The sequence below is a fragment of the Scyliorhinus torazame genome, chromosome 19 (assembly GCF_047496885.1).
Source record: "Scyliorhinus torazame isolate Kashiwa2021f chromosome 19, sScyTor2.1, whole genome shotgun sequence".
In the NCBI taxonomy this organism is placed as follows: domain Eukaryota; kingdom Metazoa; phylum Chordata; class Chondrichthyes; order Carcharhiniformes; family Scyliorhinidae; genus Scyliorhinus; species Scyliorhinus torazame.
Genome location: NC_092725.1, coordinates 137405084 through 137423847, shown reverse-complemented (window position 1 = coordinate 137423847; position 18764 = coordinate 137405084). Strand labels below are relative to the sequence as shown.

The following is an 18764-nucleotide window of genomic DNA, read 5'->3' as shown; positions in this document are numbered from 1 at the left end:
CTAATATTGAATTCCGCAGAGGAGCAACAGAATTAGGTTGAATCCAAAAGCACTGCTGATTTGCACTTTGCTCATAAAAGTCAACGATCTTAACATCCTCAGTCCTGTCATTCGCAACTTCCACCCACCCCATCCTCTTAAGGTTACCCTGTCAAATTTTGTGGAATCAGTCAATTAGAATATGGCAGGAGGGCAAAAAGTGCGGATTGAAGCTAAATCAGAAGGCCTGGAAAATGGGGTTAAGGGGTTGCAGTGAAAGCACCTTGTAAAGCTGACTTCTTAAACCAACAATTTGAGGACGTGACCCCACAGAAGCCTGTCAAGAAGGCCAACTTCAAGCCTTGTCATAGGCAAAGCACACGTATCCTCGAGTCAAATGATGGGTCGTGTGCTCAAATGTCAGAAGATTTGATCATATGATCTAAACTGACACCAGGGTTTTTACTGCACTGTTGAAGGTGCTGCCTTTCAGGTCAGACGTTAAAGCAAGACTCTCCTTTTTCTTCTTCAAATAACATTGAGTAATTTGCCACAACCCGATCACACAAAGTTCTCCTCTTATCCGTGACAGCATTTAATCCACAACCACCACCACTGATAATCGGTTTTATCAAGTCTGCCAATTGGCTGCTCAAAGTGACACAGTTTCAAGTAGCAGGCAGTACGAAGGTCAATAGGCCACCACATGTGGAGGAAGCGCAGTGGCTTTCAAACAGAGAAAATTGTCAGATTATTTTATAAGATACATACAGAATTAAATGAATTAAAGCGGGGGCAATGTCTGTGCAAAGGATTAATTCCCAACTGGCAGCCTTGGTATTTGTACAATTATGTTAGCCAATGATTGAGCTGATTTTAAAACCAAAAGGGAATCATGACGATGGGACTAATTTGAAAATGTTCTCAGATTTTAATCAACTGAAGGTCTCCCTTAACGAGCTTTGTCTGCAGCTGTCTAGCAGCTGGCAAAACCTGGCTATTACTTTGCAGAGGGAGAAGAGCTTTCTGAACTGCTACCAAGGGGTCAAAGATGAAGCAGCCCACTTGCATCGGCAGAAACAAGGATGAGGGTATCAATGAGAAAAGGGGAGAGATTACCTCCACTGCTTGTTTAAGCTTGGCTTCCCCGCAATCTGCCTCCTGATCCTCCCTCTGCTCTTCCTCAAAGCAGAGGCACAGAGGAGAAGCTCAGGGTAGACACTGATTTCGGAGGCACATTCTACAACTGTAATATTTAAGACTGAGTAAAAATATTGAAGGAATAGCTTTATAAATTTTTAAAAGTTACACACAACTAATCCCTCTTGTACAATAGCCGCATCACTAATCTCTCCTTCAAATGAAGAGTATATAACAAGTTAGCAATATAAAAACATTAATAGATGCTCACCAATTTGTATAGTTCTGTTACACTGATGTCATCGGGATCCACCATACTGAACTCTTTCCTTGGAACCAGATCCAGGCCCATCTGTCTATTTATGAAGATAAAAGAAGATATAATAGATTGGAACAATTTTCAAGTACCATATTTCACCAGATAGTAACTGCGTGTCGTTATGGAATTCACAGTGCGATACCAAACTGTGGCATCTCTTATTTTGAAATATTAATTTTTATTTATAAATCCTTTTAACACAGAATTGCAATTTTTAAAATGCAGGAGGAGTCTAGTCGGCCGTTCTGGTTTTCTCTGGCTTTCTGAAAATGCTTCCACCCAGTCCCACTCTCCTGCCTTATCCCTGTAACCTTGCACATTCACCTAGTCCCACTCTCCTGCCTTATCCCTGTAACCTTGCACATTCTCGCTTTACAGATAGCGATCCAATTGCTTTTTTGAAAACCTCGATCCAACCTGCCTCCAGCACCCTCTCATGATGTTCACTCCAGACTCCAACCACCGCCTGGGTGAAAGCATTTTCCCTCAAATCACTTTTACTCCTTTTGCCAATTATTTTGAATCTGTGCCCTCTCCTTCTGAATACTCTGGGGTGGGATCAGCTGCTCACCATTTACCCAGGTCCATACCCCTCAGGATCTTGAATACCTCTATTAAGTCTCACTCTTCTTTTCGCCAAGGGAAAAAGTTGCAACCTCCCCCGATCAGTGCTATAGTTCTATATTCGTGGAATCATTCTTGTGAATCTAATCTCCAATGCCTTCACATCCTTCCTCAAGTCTGGCGTCCAGAACTGGACGCAGTTCTCCAGATTTAGCCTAACTAGGGTCTTAAACAAGTTCCATCATGATCTCCTTACTCTTGTACTCAATGCCCCTATTAATATAGTCCAAGATACTATTGGCTTTAACACTGTTCTCTCAACATGTCCTGCCACCTTCAATGGCTCATGTACATATACACCGAGCCCCCTCTGTTACTTCACCTCCCTTAGAGTTTCTCCTATACTGTCTCTCCATATTCTTCCTGCCAAAATGATTCACCTCAAACTTCATCTGCCACTGGTCTGTCCAATTCACCAACACTTTTGAAGTTCACAACTGTCCTCATCACATTTGAAAATATTTCCAATCTTCATATCACCTACAAATTTTGAAATCAAGCCCTGAACACCACAGTCTGGGTCATTTATATCAGGAAAAGCAAGAGTCCCAACAGAGAATCCTGGGAAACTCCACTACAAATCTTCCTCCAGTCTGAAAAACAACCATTTATCGCTACTTTATTTCCTGTCACTCAGCCTGGCGTTACGGTGAACAAACAACAAAGAGCAAAGAAAAGTACAGCACAGGAACAGGCCCTTCGGCCCTCCAAGCCCGTGCCGACCATGCTGCCCGACTAAACCACAATCTTCTACACTTCCTGGGTCCGTATCCCTCTATACCCATCCTATCCATGGATTTGTCAAGATGCCCCTTAAATGTCACTATCGTCCCTGCTTCCACCACCTCCTCCGGCAGCGAGTTCCAGGCACCCACCACCCTGTGTGTAAAAAAAACTTGTCTCGTACATCTCCTCTAAACCTTGCCCCTCGCACCTTAAACCTATGCCCCCTAGTAGTTGACCCCTCTACCCTGGGGAAAAGCCTCTGACTATCCAAGTGGCGTTGTGGTATTATCGCTGAACTAGTAATCCAGAGACCCAGAGTCATGCTCTGTGGACCCAGGTTCAAATACTGTCACGGCAAATAATGAAATTGAACTCAATAGAAAAAAAGTCTGGAATTAAACAGTGACCACGAAACCATTGTCGATTGTCGCAAAAACCCAGCTGTACTTTCGGGAAGGAAATCTGTCGTCCTTACCTAGTCTGGCCTACACGTGACACCAGATCCACAGCAATGTGGCTGACGCTTAAATGCCTTCAGGGATGGGCAATAAATGCTGCCCCAGCCAACGATGCCCACATCCCGTGAACAAATTGGAAAAAAAACTTTAAAAGCCAATTTCTTATCCAAGTGCCTACTTTCCTTTTTATTCCATGAGCAAAACATCCCAAGGCACTACACAGGAAAGTAAGAGATAATGTTTGGCACTGAGTTAACAAATGAGCTAATGTGGTGGATAATCAAAAGCCTGATGAAACAGAGTCACTTAAAGTTGGAGAGGCTTTGAGGGGAGGGGGGGGGGGGCAGAAATTTTAAAAGAATTTTTCACAATTTCGGCACAACCCAAAGCACTTTGCAGCCAATGAAGCATTTTTGAATGAGACAGGTAATATTATGGAGATCTTTGTAACAGAGAGGTGACACTGGATCAGAAGCCACATGAAGCGTCAAAAAGGACACCGAGGTTGCAAACAGTCTGGCTCAGCCCAAGACCACGGCGAGGGACGGGGATGGAACTGGTGGCAAGGAAATAGAGTTTGTGGCAGAGACCGAAGACAATGGCTTCAGTCTTCCAAATGTATGATCGTAAAACATTGCAACGCACACAAAACAGGATTTTGAATAAGCTAGCAAAATATACTTCTTTGCAGACTGTTCAAATTTGAAGCCAGCATTATTGGCAATTCTGAAATAGCTGACTTGGTTGCAGGTTATTCAGTCACAATGTGAACCGCAGCAGTATCATTCCAGTGTCAGATCCTAGCGTGCAACTCAATTACTCTAGCACCAAGTCAAAAAGGCCATCTCACACCACTTCCAATTTTTTCCAACTACATGACTCCAGTTTCATGCGAAGTTGCATTCTAAATATCCCCAGGTGACTTGTTCAATGGTCTTGTGCACTTCTGAAGCTCAGAATGAATGCCTTTAATGTTAGGAGAGAATAAATACTCTAGCCAGTACACTAAACATCACGAGTAGGAGCAGTGAGGAAGCAACAAAAAAAAAAATGCTAGTCTCACTGATCAGCCTTAGGTCACCAAAGGTGACAGGTATGGGCGTCAGGCTGTAATCTATTACAACCAGAGCTGAAATGATGCTTTCGGGGGGAAAAAATCCCTGATGTGGCAATTTTTAAACTTTGCCAACACAGCTTTAAGAACATTCAGTGTTTTCTGACAGCACTCAGGGGTCAGATACAGTGATTGGTTTGTCATTTTAATGCCCATGTAGTGGCTTTAAAGGCATAATTGTACAGCTTGCTCAATCACAGAGGTTTTGAATGCCTCCACTGAAGCACATGAAAGACATTTGGTAGAATTTCACATGGCCTGCAATTTACCCTTACTCAGCCTTCTTCTCTATAGTCAGTATTCACTCTGCCCATCCCCTTGATATATAGTCAAGTTGCTATGACAGATTCCAGTCACAAACTTAAATGCATGAATCATTACAAGCAGCAGCAAATTATCCAATTTAAATGTCTGAAATTTTGCCTGCGGTAGCAGTTAAACAACAACAAGAAAATCAGAGTCAGCACGATGTCAGGCACGACGGGATGGTGCCAGGAGAGTTTTGAAAAGCGACTGGCGATGCTTGCATGTCAACTGGAGCGGTGAAGTCATTAAATGAGTTTGATTCACATTGTTAAGATCGCGCCAAAGGGGATAGGTAATAGTTACTTCCTCTGGTTGGAGTTATTGTTTTAAAACTGTGACAAAGGAGTGAAATGAAAATTGCAAGAAATTGTTTTACATGGAGATTGAGCACGGTGTTGTGCCACAGGATGTAGCTGAGACAGTGGCCACCATTTCAAAGGGAAAAGTAGATAAAAATTTGAAACGGAGGAAGTTAAGGCGAGGGGAAGAGTGGGGCACAGTGTGATTGGTTTTACTCTAACAAAGAGTTGGTACAGGTGTTGGGATAACGGACCAGCTCCAATCTTTTGTTACGATGCCGGACAAGAAACCCCAAGCAGTTTGCCATTTGTAAAACAGTAACAAAAGAATACTTCACCCCAGGAGTAATGACTTTGACCAATAAGTATCTGTTATAGAGTCACAGAGGTCTACAGCCCATCACATCTGTACCGGTCAAAACTAACCACCCAAGTATTCTAATCCCATTGTCCAGCACTTGGCCTTGCATGCCTTGCATTCCAAGTGCACATCTAACTTTTTCTTAAATGTTATGAGAGTTGCTGCCTCCACCACCCTTTCAGGCAGCAAGTTCCAAACTCTCACCAGCCTCTGTGTAAAAACGTGCTTCCTCACAACCCCTTGAAAGCTCTTGCCCCTTACCTTAAATCTATGCTCCTTGGTAACTGATCCCTCCCCCTAAGGGGAAAAGTTTCTTCCTGGCTCTATCTGTGACCCTCATAATTTTATACATCTCAGTCATGTCCCCCCCAGTCTCCTCTTTTATGTTAAAACAAACTTTAATTTAAAAACAGACTCAATCACATTATCAAATAAATTGTTTTGAAACTAACATTTAAACAGTTCTTAAATAAAAGTAAAAACATTAACTCACCATCTACACCTACCACTATATATATTCCAACAAAGCAACCTTGTACAATTCAAAATCCGCTCATAAATAAAGTCAGCAATCAGGTTTACTTTTTGTTCTCTGTACAGACCTTTGGAGAGAGACCATTTCAGGAACAACCTAAAAATCCTTCTGCCTTCTCAAACTCAAATCCTATGGCCCAACTGTCAAAGCCACGGAAAGACCTGGCTTCTCCCATTAATTACATCATTTGACGTCCCATGACCTGCTTAGCTAGGACTAAGCACCATTGCTCATTAATTATCTACACTCCAGGGAACCTCCAAAAACTAACAATATTTCATTAGCTATCTCTTTGTAAACCAGTAAATGACTAAAGTCAATGAAAGTCAAAGTCAAAAATATAAAACATAATATATAACAATTTCCTACATTCAACATAGTCATAGTGGGTCGAATGGCCTCTTTCTGTGCATTAAGTGTCTGTGGTCCTGTGTTTTCTAATGATCACATTCATGCACTCCAGAAAACTACCAAAAGCGACTGACAGCTGCAGAAAGATCTGACACTGTCCCCCAAAAGGCTGTAGCTTCAAAACGTATTTGTTACGTTAAAAGTGAAGCAGGACACAGGCGGATTGTTTTCAGTAATTTCCAGAATTAAAACTCATGTATAAATAAAGAGTCCTTGCAGACTCACTTCTGTCGGGGGATATTCTCAAAAATCTAACATGCATGGTGAAACTGCTATTTGTGCACCTCACTGCAGAGTAACAGAATGTGAAACGCTAATCATGCAGAATGTAATGGAAAACAAACTCTACCTACAGGATAAAAGAAAAAGGCATTTGTGCCCTATTTGGATCACGACTCACTCAAAAATCAGAACCTAAACATTTTCTCATTAATTTATACCAATTTCCTGCATCAATGAACGTGACAGCTGAACAGATTCAAAAATCGTTTGCGATATCGATGTATTGTCATTTATGAATAAGCCATTATCTTAATCAGCTTAGCAACAGACTTCATTATAGATTGCCTCAGCTTTATTTTCTGTGCTAAACGTAATAGTTGACAATCCATATTAATTTAACTTGCCAAACATGCCAACTGCTCGTGCTTACAGTTTGGTATTTGAGAATTAGCCTTTATCAAAGTAAAATTCCCACTGATTTAAAATTAAGCCATTGAACTTGCATGAAATTGCAACCAAGCCCAATATTGGTTTTACATCGAGGCTCAAAAGGCAAAGTCCTGGTGGCTTTTCTTCGCTTTTGAACAGCAATAACTTACAGGCTATGAAACATAACTATGAGTCAGCTGGTCGTTTAACAGGTTTATCTGGGCAATATCGGAGCCAAACAGACCAGGCAGGTCCTTAGTTCCACCCCGGATGTGACAGTAGCAGAAATGCCCATTAGCCTCAGTACCACAGCTGGGTAAAATGAGGCAACCAGATTCCCATTTCGGTGGGTCAGAGTGCAATTGTGTTACGTGTGGGTGTAGATCTTGGCTGAAGATGGAATAAAATTTGGTTGCGATATCGCTGGAATCTCAACTTAAGGCTCACATATGACTACTAACCATTTTGGAACAGCGGCAGTTTATAATTCCACCACGGGACTGAGATTTCAATAGCTTGGAAGAGCCCAGAAATACCAGATGCTCACCTGGTATAATTTTCAGTCAAAATTCTGGTCTGCAGAAGTGCAGGTGAGCAGTCCACTAAACCATGCCCCCCACTACGTATTAGAGTGTGTCGAAGATAGATCCTGAGCTACCTCAAATTCTCCCACTTACGCTTATCACGAACCACGTTGATGTTCTCGACAAGGGTATCCCGACTTGGAACACCAGTTCATGGGGGTGTATACTTTTATTTTGTTTTGGTGTGAGGAGGCAAGATACACTCCAATGAGAATAAACAGCCCAATTGTCGTGGAACAATTATTGAAGACTTTAAAGTAAAGACAAATTCACGAAAACAGGACTATTCCACGTAAGATGTATGAATTCACACACACACACACACACACACACACACACACACACACACACAGAACATACCCCTTGTTCCATAATATATCCACAATATCTGAACTTTGTAAAACTTTCCCCAAACAACTTCCAGATTAAATAACTAGCTGATAGTTACTGCACATTACAGGAATGATAGTAAAGTCTGGGGAAAGTATTTTCCTGGGCCAGCAAAGATATTTAAAACTGCCATTACAAAGGTTTTCTGCACTGGCCAGGCATTAGGATTAGAGGCTGGTTTCAAGTAAACTTGACGTCTAGGCTGCTAGCTGGAAAACTAGCTTTCAGGCTTGGTGGCTGGAAACTGGTTTGTCTGCTCTCTGAGACTGCTTGATGTTAACTGCCTCTCTGGCTTCTGATCATCAGGCCAATTGATGTTCTCAATTGGTTCACAAAAGAGGTTGAATGTCTTGTCAAGAGGAAAAAGGAAGGATATGTAAGGATGAGAAAACAAGGTTCAGTAGGGTCACTTGAAGGTTACAAGGTAGCAAGGAATGAGCTGAAAAATGGGCTTAGGAGAGCTAGGAGGGGGCATGAGAAGTCCTCGGCAGGTCGGATCAAGGAAAACCCCAAGGCCTTTTACTCTTATGTGAGAAACAAAAGAATGACCAGGGTGAGGGTAGGCCCGGTCAAGGACAGTAGTGGGAACTTGTGCATGGAGTCAGAGGAAATAGGAGAGGCGTTGAATGAATACTTTTCCTCAGTGTTCACCAAGGAGAGGGGCCATGTTTTTGAAAGTGTGATTCAGGCGGGTAGGCTGGAGGAGGTAGATGTTCTGAGGAAGGATGTATTAGCAATTTTGAAAAACCTGAGGGTCGACAAGTCCCCTGGGCCAGATGGGATATATCCAAGGATTCTTTGGGAGGCAAGGGATGAGATTGCAGAGCCTTTGGCTTTGATCTTTGGGTCCTCACTGTCAACGGGGATAGTGCCAGAGGACTGGAGAGTGGCAAATGTTGTTCCCCTGTTCAAGAAAGGGAATAGGAATGACCCTGGTAATTATAGGCCAGTTAGTCTTACTTTGGTGGTCGGTAAGATAATGGAAAAGGTCCTGAAGGATAGGATTTATGACCATTTGTAAAGATGCAAAATAGTCAACACGGATTTGTGAAGGGTAGGTCTTGCCTCACAAATTTGATTGAATTCTTTGAGGTGGTAACTAAGTGTGTAGATGAAGGTAGAGCAGTTGATGTTGTATACATGGATTTTAGTAAGGCGTTTGATAAGGTTCTCCATGGTCGGCTCATGAAGAAAGTAAGGAGGTGTGGGAGAGGGGGAAATTTGGCCAATTGGATAAGTAACTGGCTATCACATAGAAGACAGAGGGTGGTGGTGGATGGAAAATTTTCAGACTGGAGACCAGTTACTAGCGGTGTACCACAGGGATCAGTGCTGGGTCCTCTGCTATTTGTGATTTTTATCAATGACTTGGATGAGGGGGCTGAAGGGTGGGTCAGTAAATTTGCTGATGACACCAAGAGTGGTGGAGTAGTGGATGAGGTGGAGGGCTGTTGTAGGTTGCAAAGAGACATTGATAGGATGCAGAGCTGGGCCGAAAAATGGCAGATGGAGTTTAACCCTGATAAATGCGAGGCGATTCATTTTGGTAGAAAACATTTGAATGTGGATTACAGGGTCAATGCAGGGTTCTGAGGAATGTGGAAGAACAGAGAGATCTTGGGGTCCATGTCCACAGATCTCTGAAGGTTGCCACTCAAGTGGATAGAGCCGTGAAGAAGGCTTATAGTGTGTTAGCGTTTATTAACAGGGGGCTTGAGTTTAAGAGCCGCGGGGTTATGCTGCAACTATACATGACCCTGGTGAGACCACATTTGGAGTATTGTGTACAGTTCTGGTCACCTCGTTATAGGAAGGATGTGGAAGCATTGGAAAGGGTGCAAAGGAAATTTACCAGGATGCTGCCTGGTTTGCAGGATAGGTCTTATGAGGAAAGGTTGAGGGAGTTAGGGCTTTTCTCTTCAGAGCAGAGGAGGATGAGAGGCGACTTAATAGAGGATTATAAGATGATGAGGGGGATAGATAGAGTGGACGTTCAGAGACTATTTCCTCGGGTGGATGGAGCTGTTACATACAAGGGGGCATAACTATAAGGTTCGGGGTGGGAGATATAGGAGGGATGTCCGAGGTAGGTTCTTTACTCAAGTGGTTAGGGTGTGGAATGGACTGCCTGCTGTGATAGTGGAGTTGGACACTTTAGCAACTTTCAAGCGGTTATTGGAATAGGCACATGGAGCACACCAGAAAGACAGGGAGTGGGATAGCTTGATCTTGGTTTCGGACAATGCTCGGCACAACATCGAGGGCCGAAGGGCCTGTTCTGTGCTGTACTGTTCTATGTTCAATTAAACCTTTGTTCCTCTGCGATTATGCCTTCTGTGTATGCGGCTGACTGCCCCCATCAACGTCCTTGACTGTGCATTAACATATGTATATCTCCGAGATCTTCCCTATCGTCTATAGACTGTTTCTCCTCATAAACTATTCATATCTGATTCAATCTAAGCAGCCATCTAATCTCCTGAATGGGAGACACACATTCATTTGAATGCTGTCTATTGCGGTCTCCGGGCAGATTTCTACCTGTTGCTGAATGGCAGCACGGTGGCACAGTGGTTAGCACCTCACAGCGCCAGAGACCCAGGATAGATTCCGACCTCATGTGACTGTGTGCAGTTTGCACATTCTCCCAGTGTCTGCATGGGTTTCCTCCGGGTGCTCCGGTTTCCTCCCACTGTCCAAAGATGTGCAGGTTAGGTGGACTGGATATGCTACATTGCTCCTAGATGGGGTTACGGAGATAGGATGGGGGATTGGGCCTGGGTAGGGTGTTCTTTCAGAGAGTCGGTGCAGACTTGATGAGTCGAATGGCCTCCTTCTGCACTGTAGGAATCCCATGGTTTTATCATCTTCTATCCTTTTATCATTTGTGCACTTCGCTTTGCTGCTGTTGCTAGGCAAATTCAGGACATGCTCCAGTGGAACACACGGCAAGTAAGAGCTATTTGAGGCCCAGAGAAGGCACCAAAAGGTGGCAAATTAAATGTATTCAATCCCAGAGGGGGTGGGTTAATTTTAATAACACAATTTTTGAATTATTTCAGAGTACAAGGCGAACATTAAATCTTTCACCCTTAGCAGATTTTGGGGCTTCTCTAACCTCATTCCAACATGTGCTGATGGAACTGCACACTGCTTCTAAAGCACCTTTACGGTCACAAGCCAGTCATCCAAATTAGGTTCACGACCACATTCCAGAGATTTGGGGTATTTTACGCTGGGACACCTGGGATCCTGTTCCAGTGCACTTGCAGTGCAGGACCTTGGAATTTCAGGGCCCTGAACTATATTTTTTCCAACAATTGACAACTCCACTGAATGACCATTGGGAAGAAATCACTTGCATGTCAAAAGTGAAGCCAACAAAACAGCTATGGACAGCTCCATGATATTGGCTTCCTGCTTTGTATTGGTTTTAACCTCATAGCACTGGAAATTACATGTGAGGTTATCATTACATCAAATCCTTGTTCAGAAGTCACCGAAAAGAAAAATATTTTGGACAATCTCTTTTCCCATTTTGAAACAGTTTATCAAGCATTTAAATCTCGTATTGTTCTCAAATGTTGTGCTGTGACGTACTGCTGCTATGCAAAAGTTTATTTGTAAATAACTAAAGTTTTAGTCTGTGCTTAATAATCTGACAGTACGGTCTTAATCATCTTTCAGTGCAGAGCAGAAGTGTTTCCTATAATATAACATATATAATCAAAGTGGTCATTCCATATAATGCAGGTGTGGCATATTTGTTTTTCTCATGCCACACTTTTCTACCCACTGCACAGAATACCATTCTGCGTACAGAAACTGCCTTTCTTACATAAACACGAGTTGAAACTGATGTGAGGAAGCCAAATCTGAAGCACAGAGACAGGATGTTGCCTTTGACACAAACGGAGTTCATTTTATTCTCAACTGATTTCACCTACTCTTTTCCTCCTGGAAAAAAATCAACTCAAAAATCTATACTTGCCAGGCGAAGAAGTTGGGAAGCAGGAATTGGTGAGCAGCCTTCGACAACTTCAGACCCCTTAAACATTTTTAGAGCCAGAATTTTCACAATTCATGGGGCATTCTGAATGCATCAATGTGCCCCGTGTCACAAAACCCCACTGATGTTATGTGCAAAAATGTTCGAACCTGAAACACTAGTTTCGCGTGGTTTTTTTTGGCTGAGTGAGAATGTTTGCAGAAAACAGCGAGAACTCAAATCTCTGTCTCATTAAACAAGAAAAGTATTTAACGTGGAAAGGAAGATAATGAAACACTACAAGAAACAATCTTATACTTCAAGCGGCTATTGGATAGTTACATGGATTACGGTAGAATAATGGGGTGTAGATTAATTTGTTCTTAATCTAGGACAAAAGTTCGGCACAATATCGTGGGCCGAAGGGCCTGTTCTGTGCTGTATTTTTCAATGTTCTGTACTTCAGCACATCAACAGGACGCACTTAATTCCTCAAAGACTGGAAACCCAGAAGTATCCGTTTCCCCCGTAATCCTAAACTCTACTGAGACCCCTCCGTTTCACAAACAATCAGAAACCTATTGGTCAAATTCAGCCAGTGACTACTACACCACACAGCTTAAGTGACAGGGACTTGGGAATGGTCTTTGGTTCAGCAAGGAAAACTACCTCATGCACAAACTGGCTCTTTGCTTTTCACACTTTTTCTCTAGCTGAGCTGTTTCTGGAGGTTGGCTGCCCCTCTCTCTTGTTGTTGCTTCTTCAATACCTCATCTGCGTCTTACCTGCTTCCTGGCTTCACAGAAATGACTACTAAATGTATCAATTGCAAAAAACACTCCGTTTCCTATTCTTTACTTTCTCGAAGCTGATGCCCATGTATGGTTTTACAAAATACATTGCAGTTTGATTTTACTTCTGCAAAAAAATAATTTTATTACCACCCTACCATTTTGTGACACCTGTACTACTCAAACATGGTAATGCAGCAGACAGCCCCACAGGAGCTTCTGGATTTCGAGCTATGCTTTTCAACATGTCATTCCAGATATCAAGTAATATTGACCTAAATGTCTTAACTCCTTTGCTGCAACATAGATTTTGTAATAGGATTTTCTGAGGATTTATAAGTTATGAAAATATTTTAAACACCATATACAGCTTTCATTGTCTGATTTCAAAAGTAGACATGAATGGTGGGGCTTGCTCTTAAAAAGTAAATATGATTTGATACAATGTCTTAATGTCAAGCAGGGTGCATCATTTGGAGGAATGAGCAAGTGGAAAATGCAGCAACAAAATAATCTTTTTGGTGACTATGGGATCTCAGCTGTGCCTTTAAGCTCCTCCATTCTATTAGTTTCAGTAACTCCTTCAACACCTTCTTGTTCAACTTTTAGCTTCTTGTTTTAGCTTCTTGTTCAACTTTTAGGTAGTGATAATAGATAAGCAAACTTTTCAATCCTAAAGACACTGGAAATGGAAAACAAATTAAAAACTACTCCATAATGTACAATGAATAATACTGGAGATTGTTGCACAAAGTCAAGTCTGTAGGGAAACATTGGCACCATCTGCTACACAAGAGGCAGTCATGTAAAGGCATCAGATATGCAAGACAAAAGGCACTGACTTGCCAAAGATTAATAAATCATTTAAATTGTAATTAAAAGCTTAAATTATCGAATATTCTTAACAATATTTATTTCAGTATTTACGCACATTAATTGTATACTTCAAAATTAAAAATGAACCTGTTAAATTATGAATTATTAATAATAATCCAAACAAAATTTCTTCATGCTTTAGCTGGCGACCTATTATAAATTATACAGGTCATATAATCATTTATCCCATTGTCACACTGTTCATTTAAAAAATACCCGAACAATCCATTTTATTATGGCAATTCAATGTCAACTTAGAAAGCTCCAAAAATTAAAGTTTGTCTAAGAATAATGCAGTGCCTATGTTCAATAATAGCAATTTTAAAACAAGATCAGGCGGCCCACACAAACAGTATGGGTGTGGCTGTACGGCAAAGAGACAATGGTTCCGTAGCAGGAAAATCAGCCATTGTTCAGTCAACAGCAGCCAGTAGAGGATTGAATGACAAAGGTAGTGAGAAATCTCTTTGCATCGATCACGACACAGAGCCCACAGTTATTTAAAGCTCCAGTGGTTGCCGAGTCACTTTTCTTCCTTTTTGGGAGTAGCCTGAAGCCCAGGGTGAACAGATATCATTAGTAAACAACGAAGCAAATTTTCCACTTGGTTTGTCCGTCAGGAAACGAGCACAAAGCTTTCTGTAGTCTATCAAGGCGAGTGGTAAGGACACACTCCTGAATCACTGTGGGGGAGCAAAGCACAAGATTTCTTGATGAGGGGCTGATTCCTGTGGAGGAACTTAGTCGAAGGCCGACCAACAACTGTTCTTTTCACGGGAGAGAGGCTGGAGGCCTTGCTGAAGGACGCGTTGCAGAGGGAAGCACATATTTCTGGGGCTTCGGGGAAATCTCCAAATGGAGCCAATATGCAGCTGGCAGAAGCTGGCAAGCCGCACACATCGCCGCAGCTGCCATGCTCTCTGGGCTGAGAAAGAGTGCCAAGTTAGCTACATCTAAAAACTGGCCATTCAAAAAAAAAAACAAGGCATGCCTGTTCAATGCATGCAAACATAACCTCAGAGCATACATGCCCTATCAGCAATGCAGCTTCCAAACACATGCTGTACCATTCACACTCTTGGATTATAAAATAATGTCGGTGCGACGTTATTTTAGCAGCAGATTGGGAACAGACACCTTCACCCAAACTATTTGCATACCAAGCTACTCACTGAGGTGTTTCTGGTCTTACATGCTGCTCCTACTTGCTCTTGTATATGTCACCTTCACCATTGCAAAACATCAAAAGGTCCCTCAATCCAAATCACACAGCTACACAAGGAGACAGATGACCAAAAGGTTGGTCCAAGGTAGGTTTTAAAGGAGCATCTGTGTGGAGTCTGCACGTTCTCCCAATGTGTGCGTGGGTTTCCTGCAGGTGCTCCGGTTTCCTCCCACAGTCCAAAGATGTGCAGGCGAGGTGGATTGGCCATGCTAAATTGCCCTTCGTGTCCAAAATTGCCCTTAGTGTTGGGTGGGGTTGCTGGGTTATGGGGATAGGGTGGGTGTGTAGGTTTGGTAGGGTGCTCTTTCCAAGAGCTGGTGCAGACTCGATGGGCCGAATGGCCTCCTTCTGCACTGTAAATTCTATGAGTCTATGATCTTATTGAGGTAAGAGAGATAGAGACTCAGAGGTTTAGGTAGAGAATTTTAGAGTTTAGAGCCTTGACAACTGAAGGCATTGCTACCAATGGTGGAGTAAATGAAATCAGGAATGCTTAAAGGGGGCAGAATTAGAGTAGCCTAGATATCCGGGTCGGTGGTGGGTCTGAAGGAGATTGCAGACAGGGAGGGGATAAACTTTGAACTGATCTGAAAACAAGAATTAGAATGTTAAAATCAAGTGAACTGGGAAGTAGATCAGCGAGCACATGAGGTGATGGGTGAATGGAACTTGGTGAGAGTTAGGCACAAGTTTGGAATAAACTTCATTTCTGGAGGATGGAAGTTGGCAGAGCAGCCAGACAGGTGCAAGAATAGTCGAGACGAGGTGTCAAACACATGGACCTGGGTTTCAGCATCAAATGGGCTGAGACAGGGTGGCACAGTGGTTAGCACTGCTGCCTCAGCTCCAGAGACCCGGGCTCCATTCCGGTCTTGGGGGACTGTCTGTGTGGAGTCTGCACTGTATCCCCGCGTCTGTGTGGATTTCTTCCTGTTTCCTCCCACAGCCCATATGTGCTTCTAAGTGGATTGGCCATGCTAAATTGCCCCTTGGTGTCAAAAAGATTAGGTGGGGTTACTGGGTTATGGAGATAGGGTGGAGGCCTGGGCTTAAGTAGGGTGCTCTGTCCAGGGGCAGGTGCAGACTCAATGGGCCGAATGGCCTCCTTCAGGACTGCAAATTCTATGACAGGGGCCCCATCTTCCAGGTCTTTCAGCTGAATAAATTTCCTCTTATGAATGGTAAAACTATGTAGCATATGGCAGGCATTAGAATTTGGAAGACTTTCTCAAGCGTCTACAGCAAGATCCTACCTGACCTAAATTTCTGATTCAAGAAGATAATCACATAACCAGACAGACTTCTGTTGAAGGCAGAACCCCTACTGTCCTTTCTCTTTAGTGCAGTGTAGGGTGAACAGAGAGAGCTCAAGGCATAACTACGGTGCTCCAGCAGCCAAAGTTTAGTCTGCCTGCTCCGTTAAAATAGTGCTTGCACTATGGAACGGCACTGGAAGCTCCTGGGGTACCTTCAGGATATTGATAGAATGGTTCCTGTTCACATATCCCACAATATTAACATTAGAGGCATTGATAGCTATGATAGGTGACCCGCATCTCAGGAAATTCACATAAATTAATGCCACATCCTCTCCAAATGCGGTGTCTTCAAACATGGGAAAGAAGCAAAGTATTGCCCAACATACAAAGTTTCAGTGTCCAGTCTGGTGGACCAACAGTCACAGCAAATCCCATCAATGGTCACTTGAAAAGGATCCGGTATCTAAATGTTGTGATGACCTTTATTGTGACAGGCAGGCATGTCTTTAAACTACATTATAGTCTTCAGGCCAGGCTCCCACCATTTTTTAAATTTATCCTTTGATGGATAATTGGTCCATCCCCAATTTCCCTTGAACTGAGTGGTTTGCTAGGCTATGGGCCATTTCATCGAGCAGTTCAGAGTCAACCACGTTGTGTCAGGAGTCACAAGTAGGCCAAATCAGGTAAAGAATGGTAGATTGCCTTCCCTAAAGGACAGTCGTGAAGCAGATTTTGGTTTTTTTTTTTTTAAATATAGCTTGGTCACTATTATTAGAATAGCTTTCAATTCCATGCCGCTGTGGTGGGATTTGAACCATTGCCCCCAAGAGCACGGGCCTCTGGATTATCACAATGCCACTGTGTTGCCATAAATGCTACGAGTGTGGCTTGCTGTCTGATAAAAGTGCAGACAGTGAAGGCAAGGTTCGTTCTCTACGTTTGAAGTACTCATGCCTGGGTGGAGAAGGTAATTCAGAGACTAATTAAGACTGTACGTCAGATAGCTGAAATGCTTACGGTAAATCTTTCCTCCTACCACTGGAACTTCTCTTCCCCCTGAAAAACTAGGCCAATCCAATTGAATAACTTTGCTAAACAACGTGGTTGCAACGGTCTTTGGCATTTCAGAGGAAGAATGCTGCAACTGGGAATCTGGACTGAAGGTATCTGGTATGGCAGAAATACAGCAAATGGCTCAGAATGTTTTTTGAATTAGCAACATAAAAGAGCAGTTTTAACTTTGAGAGGCCCTTTCCATGTGCAGATCATAATGTGTCACATTTAGACATAAACAAAGAACAATATGCTGAAGGCAAATGTTGCCTGTGCATGCAAAGTACAACATCAAAGAACTACTATTGATCATACTTAACCACTGATAAAAACAAGTGATAAGAAAGCTGATGTCAGTTAATATAAGTGGCTGCCAAGGCATTTGGGCACTTTGAATTCTGCCTCTTTGTGTGCGCCAGAAAGGAAACGGGTATTATATCTTGTGCTGGGAATCTCAATAGACACAAATTACAGGGTAGGAATTACAATTACCACCATCGAGTGACTGATCAACACCACACATTCAAACTCACAGCTGTGACACAAACACATTGTGCAATCCCATCGACACCTTCACTTAAAAAGTGAAAAGTATGCTCCCTTTGTTTATCTGTGAATCGTGTAACTGCTGTTTGAACCAGGGAAAGACCACAGTGAACCTGCTGCCAGAAACAAAAGCTTGCTCAGCCCTCACCGACAGCCCCTCAGTTTAAATATTTGGTCAGGATATCATAGCTAATTTTGAAAATGTACTTGCAAAAGCCTTCAAGCCCAAAACGCAGTTAACAACCATAACAATGCAGCTGATGAAGCACACATACACTGGGATCAAAAAGGTGCGACAATCCCTGCAGAGACCACAAGCATTTAAAGTGAACTTCCTCCAATTTACTCCCATGAAGCCACAAGATTCCATGATTTAAACAAATTATTTCACTGCACACATGCCAAACAAAGCCAGCACTAGGTTATCAATTGTACTTTATAATCAAAAGAAAAGCACACAAAAACTCTACACACTAAAGGAAAATTCCCTACAATAGACCTCCATGGACATATGACATCCTTGGGATGCTCCACCAGAAATGTGATCTAATTATCTTTGATCTTCAAACAACTCCTTTGATTTTGTGAAGCACATAACTAATTTCTATCTGCAGTGAAGACAACAGTCAGCTTCTCCAGGCTTCCTGGTTCCATCAAGAAATCCCCTTGTTTGCCAAGGGACTTTAAGATTCAAAACCAACCAATGTCCGGTTTTGAAGTTTGCATAGCCACTTCTCAGCATTAAAGTCACTTGTAATAATGTCCAACCCTTATCGAGGTGGTGAATCGATCTCAGCCGGAGATTTTTTAAAATTTGTTCAAGGGATGTGCGCGTTGCTGACTAGGCCAGCATTTGTTCCCCATCCCTAATTATGCTCAAGAAGGTGGTGCTGAGCTGCCTTCTTGAACCAGTGTAGTTCATGTGGTCTCACAAGGTGCTGTTAGGGAGATAGCTCCAGGATGTTGAGCAATCAGCAGTGAGGGAACTGTGATACCATAGAACCCCTAGAGCGCAGAAGGAGGCCGTTCGGCCCATCGAGTCTGCATCAGCCCTCTGAAAAAGAGTACACTACATAGGCCCATTCCCCCACCCTAAACCCGTAACCCCACCTAACCTGCATATCTT

At 42.7% G+C, this 18764-nt stretch overlaps 1 protein-coding gene across 6 annotated transcripts in view; it reads right to left on the bottom strand.

Annotated features, from left to right (window-relative positions):
- The window catches only part of LOC140396552 (dedicator of cytokinesis protein 4-like), a 458932-nt gene that overhangs the window by 291940 nt on the left and 148228 nt on the right, over positions 1-18764 (bottom strand). For all 6 annotated transcript variants that reach the window (XM_072485296.1, XM_072485300.1, XM_072485297.1 and 3 more), the window contains exon 7: positions 1391-1475. In XM_072485296.1, coding sequence (XP_072341397.1) covers positions 1391-1475 — 85 coding nt within the window. The remainder of the gene's footprint in view (positions 1-1390; positions 1476-18764) is intronic.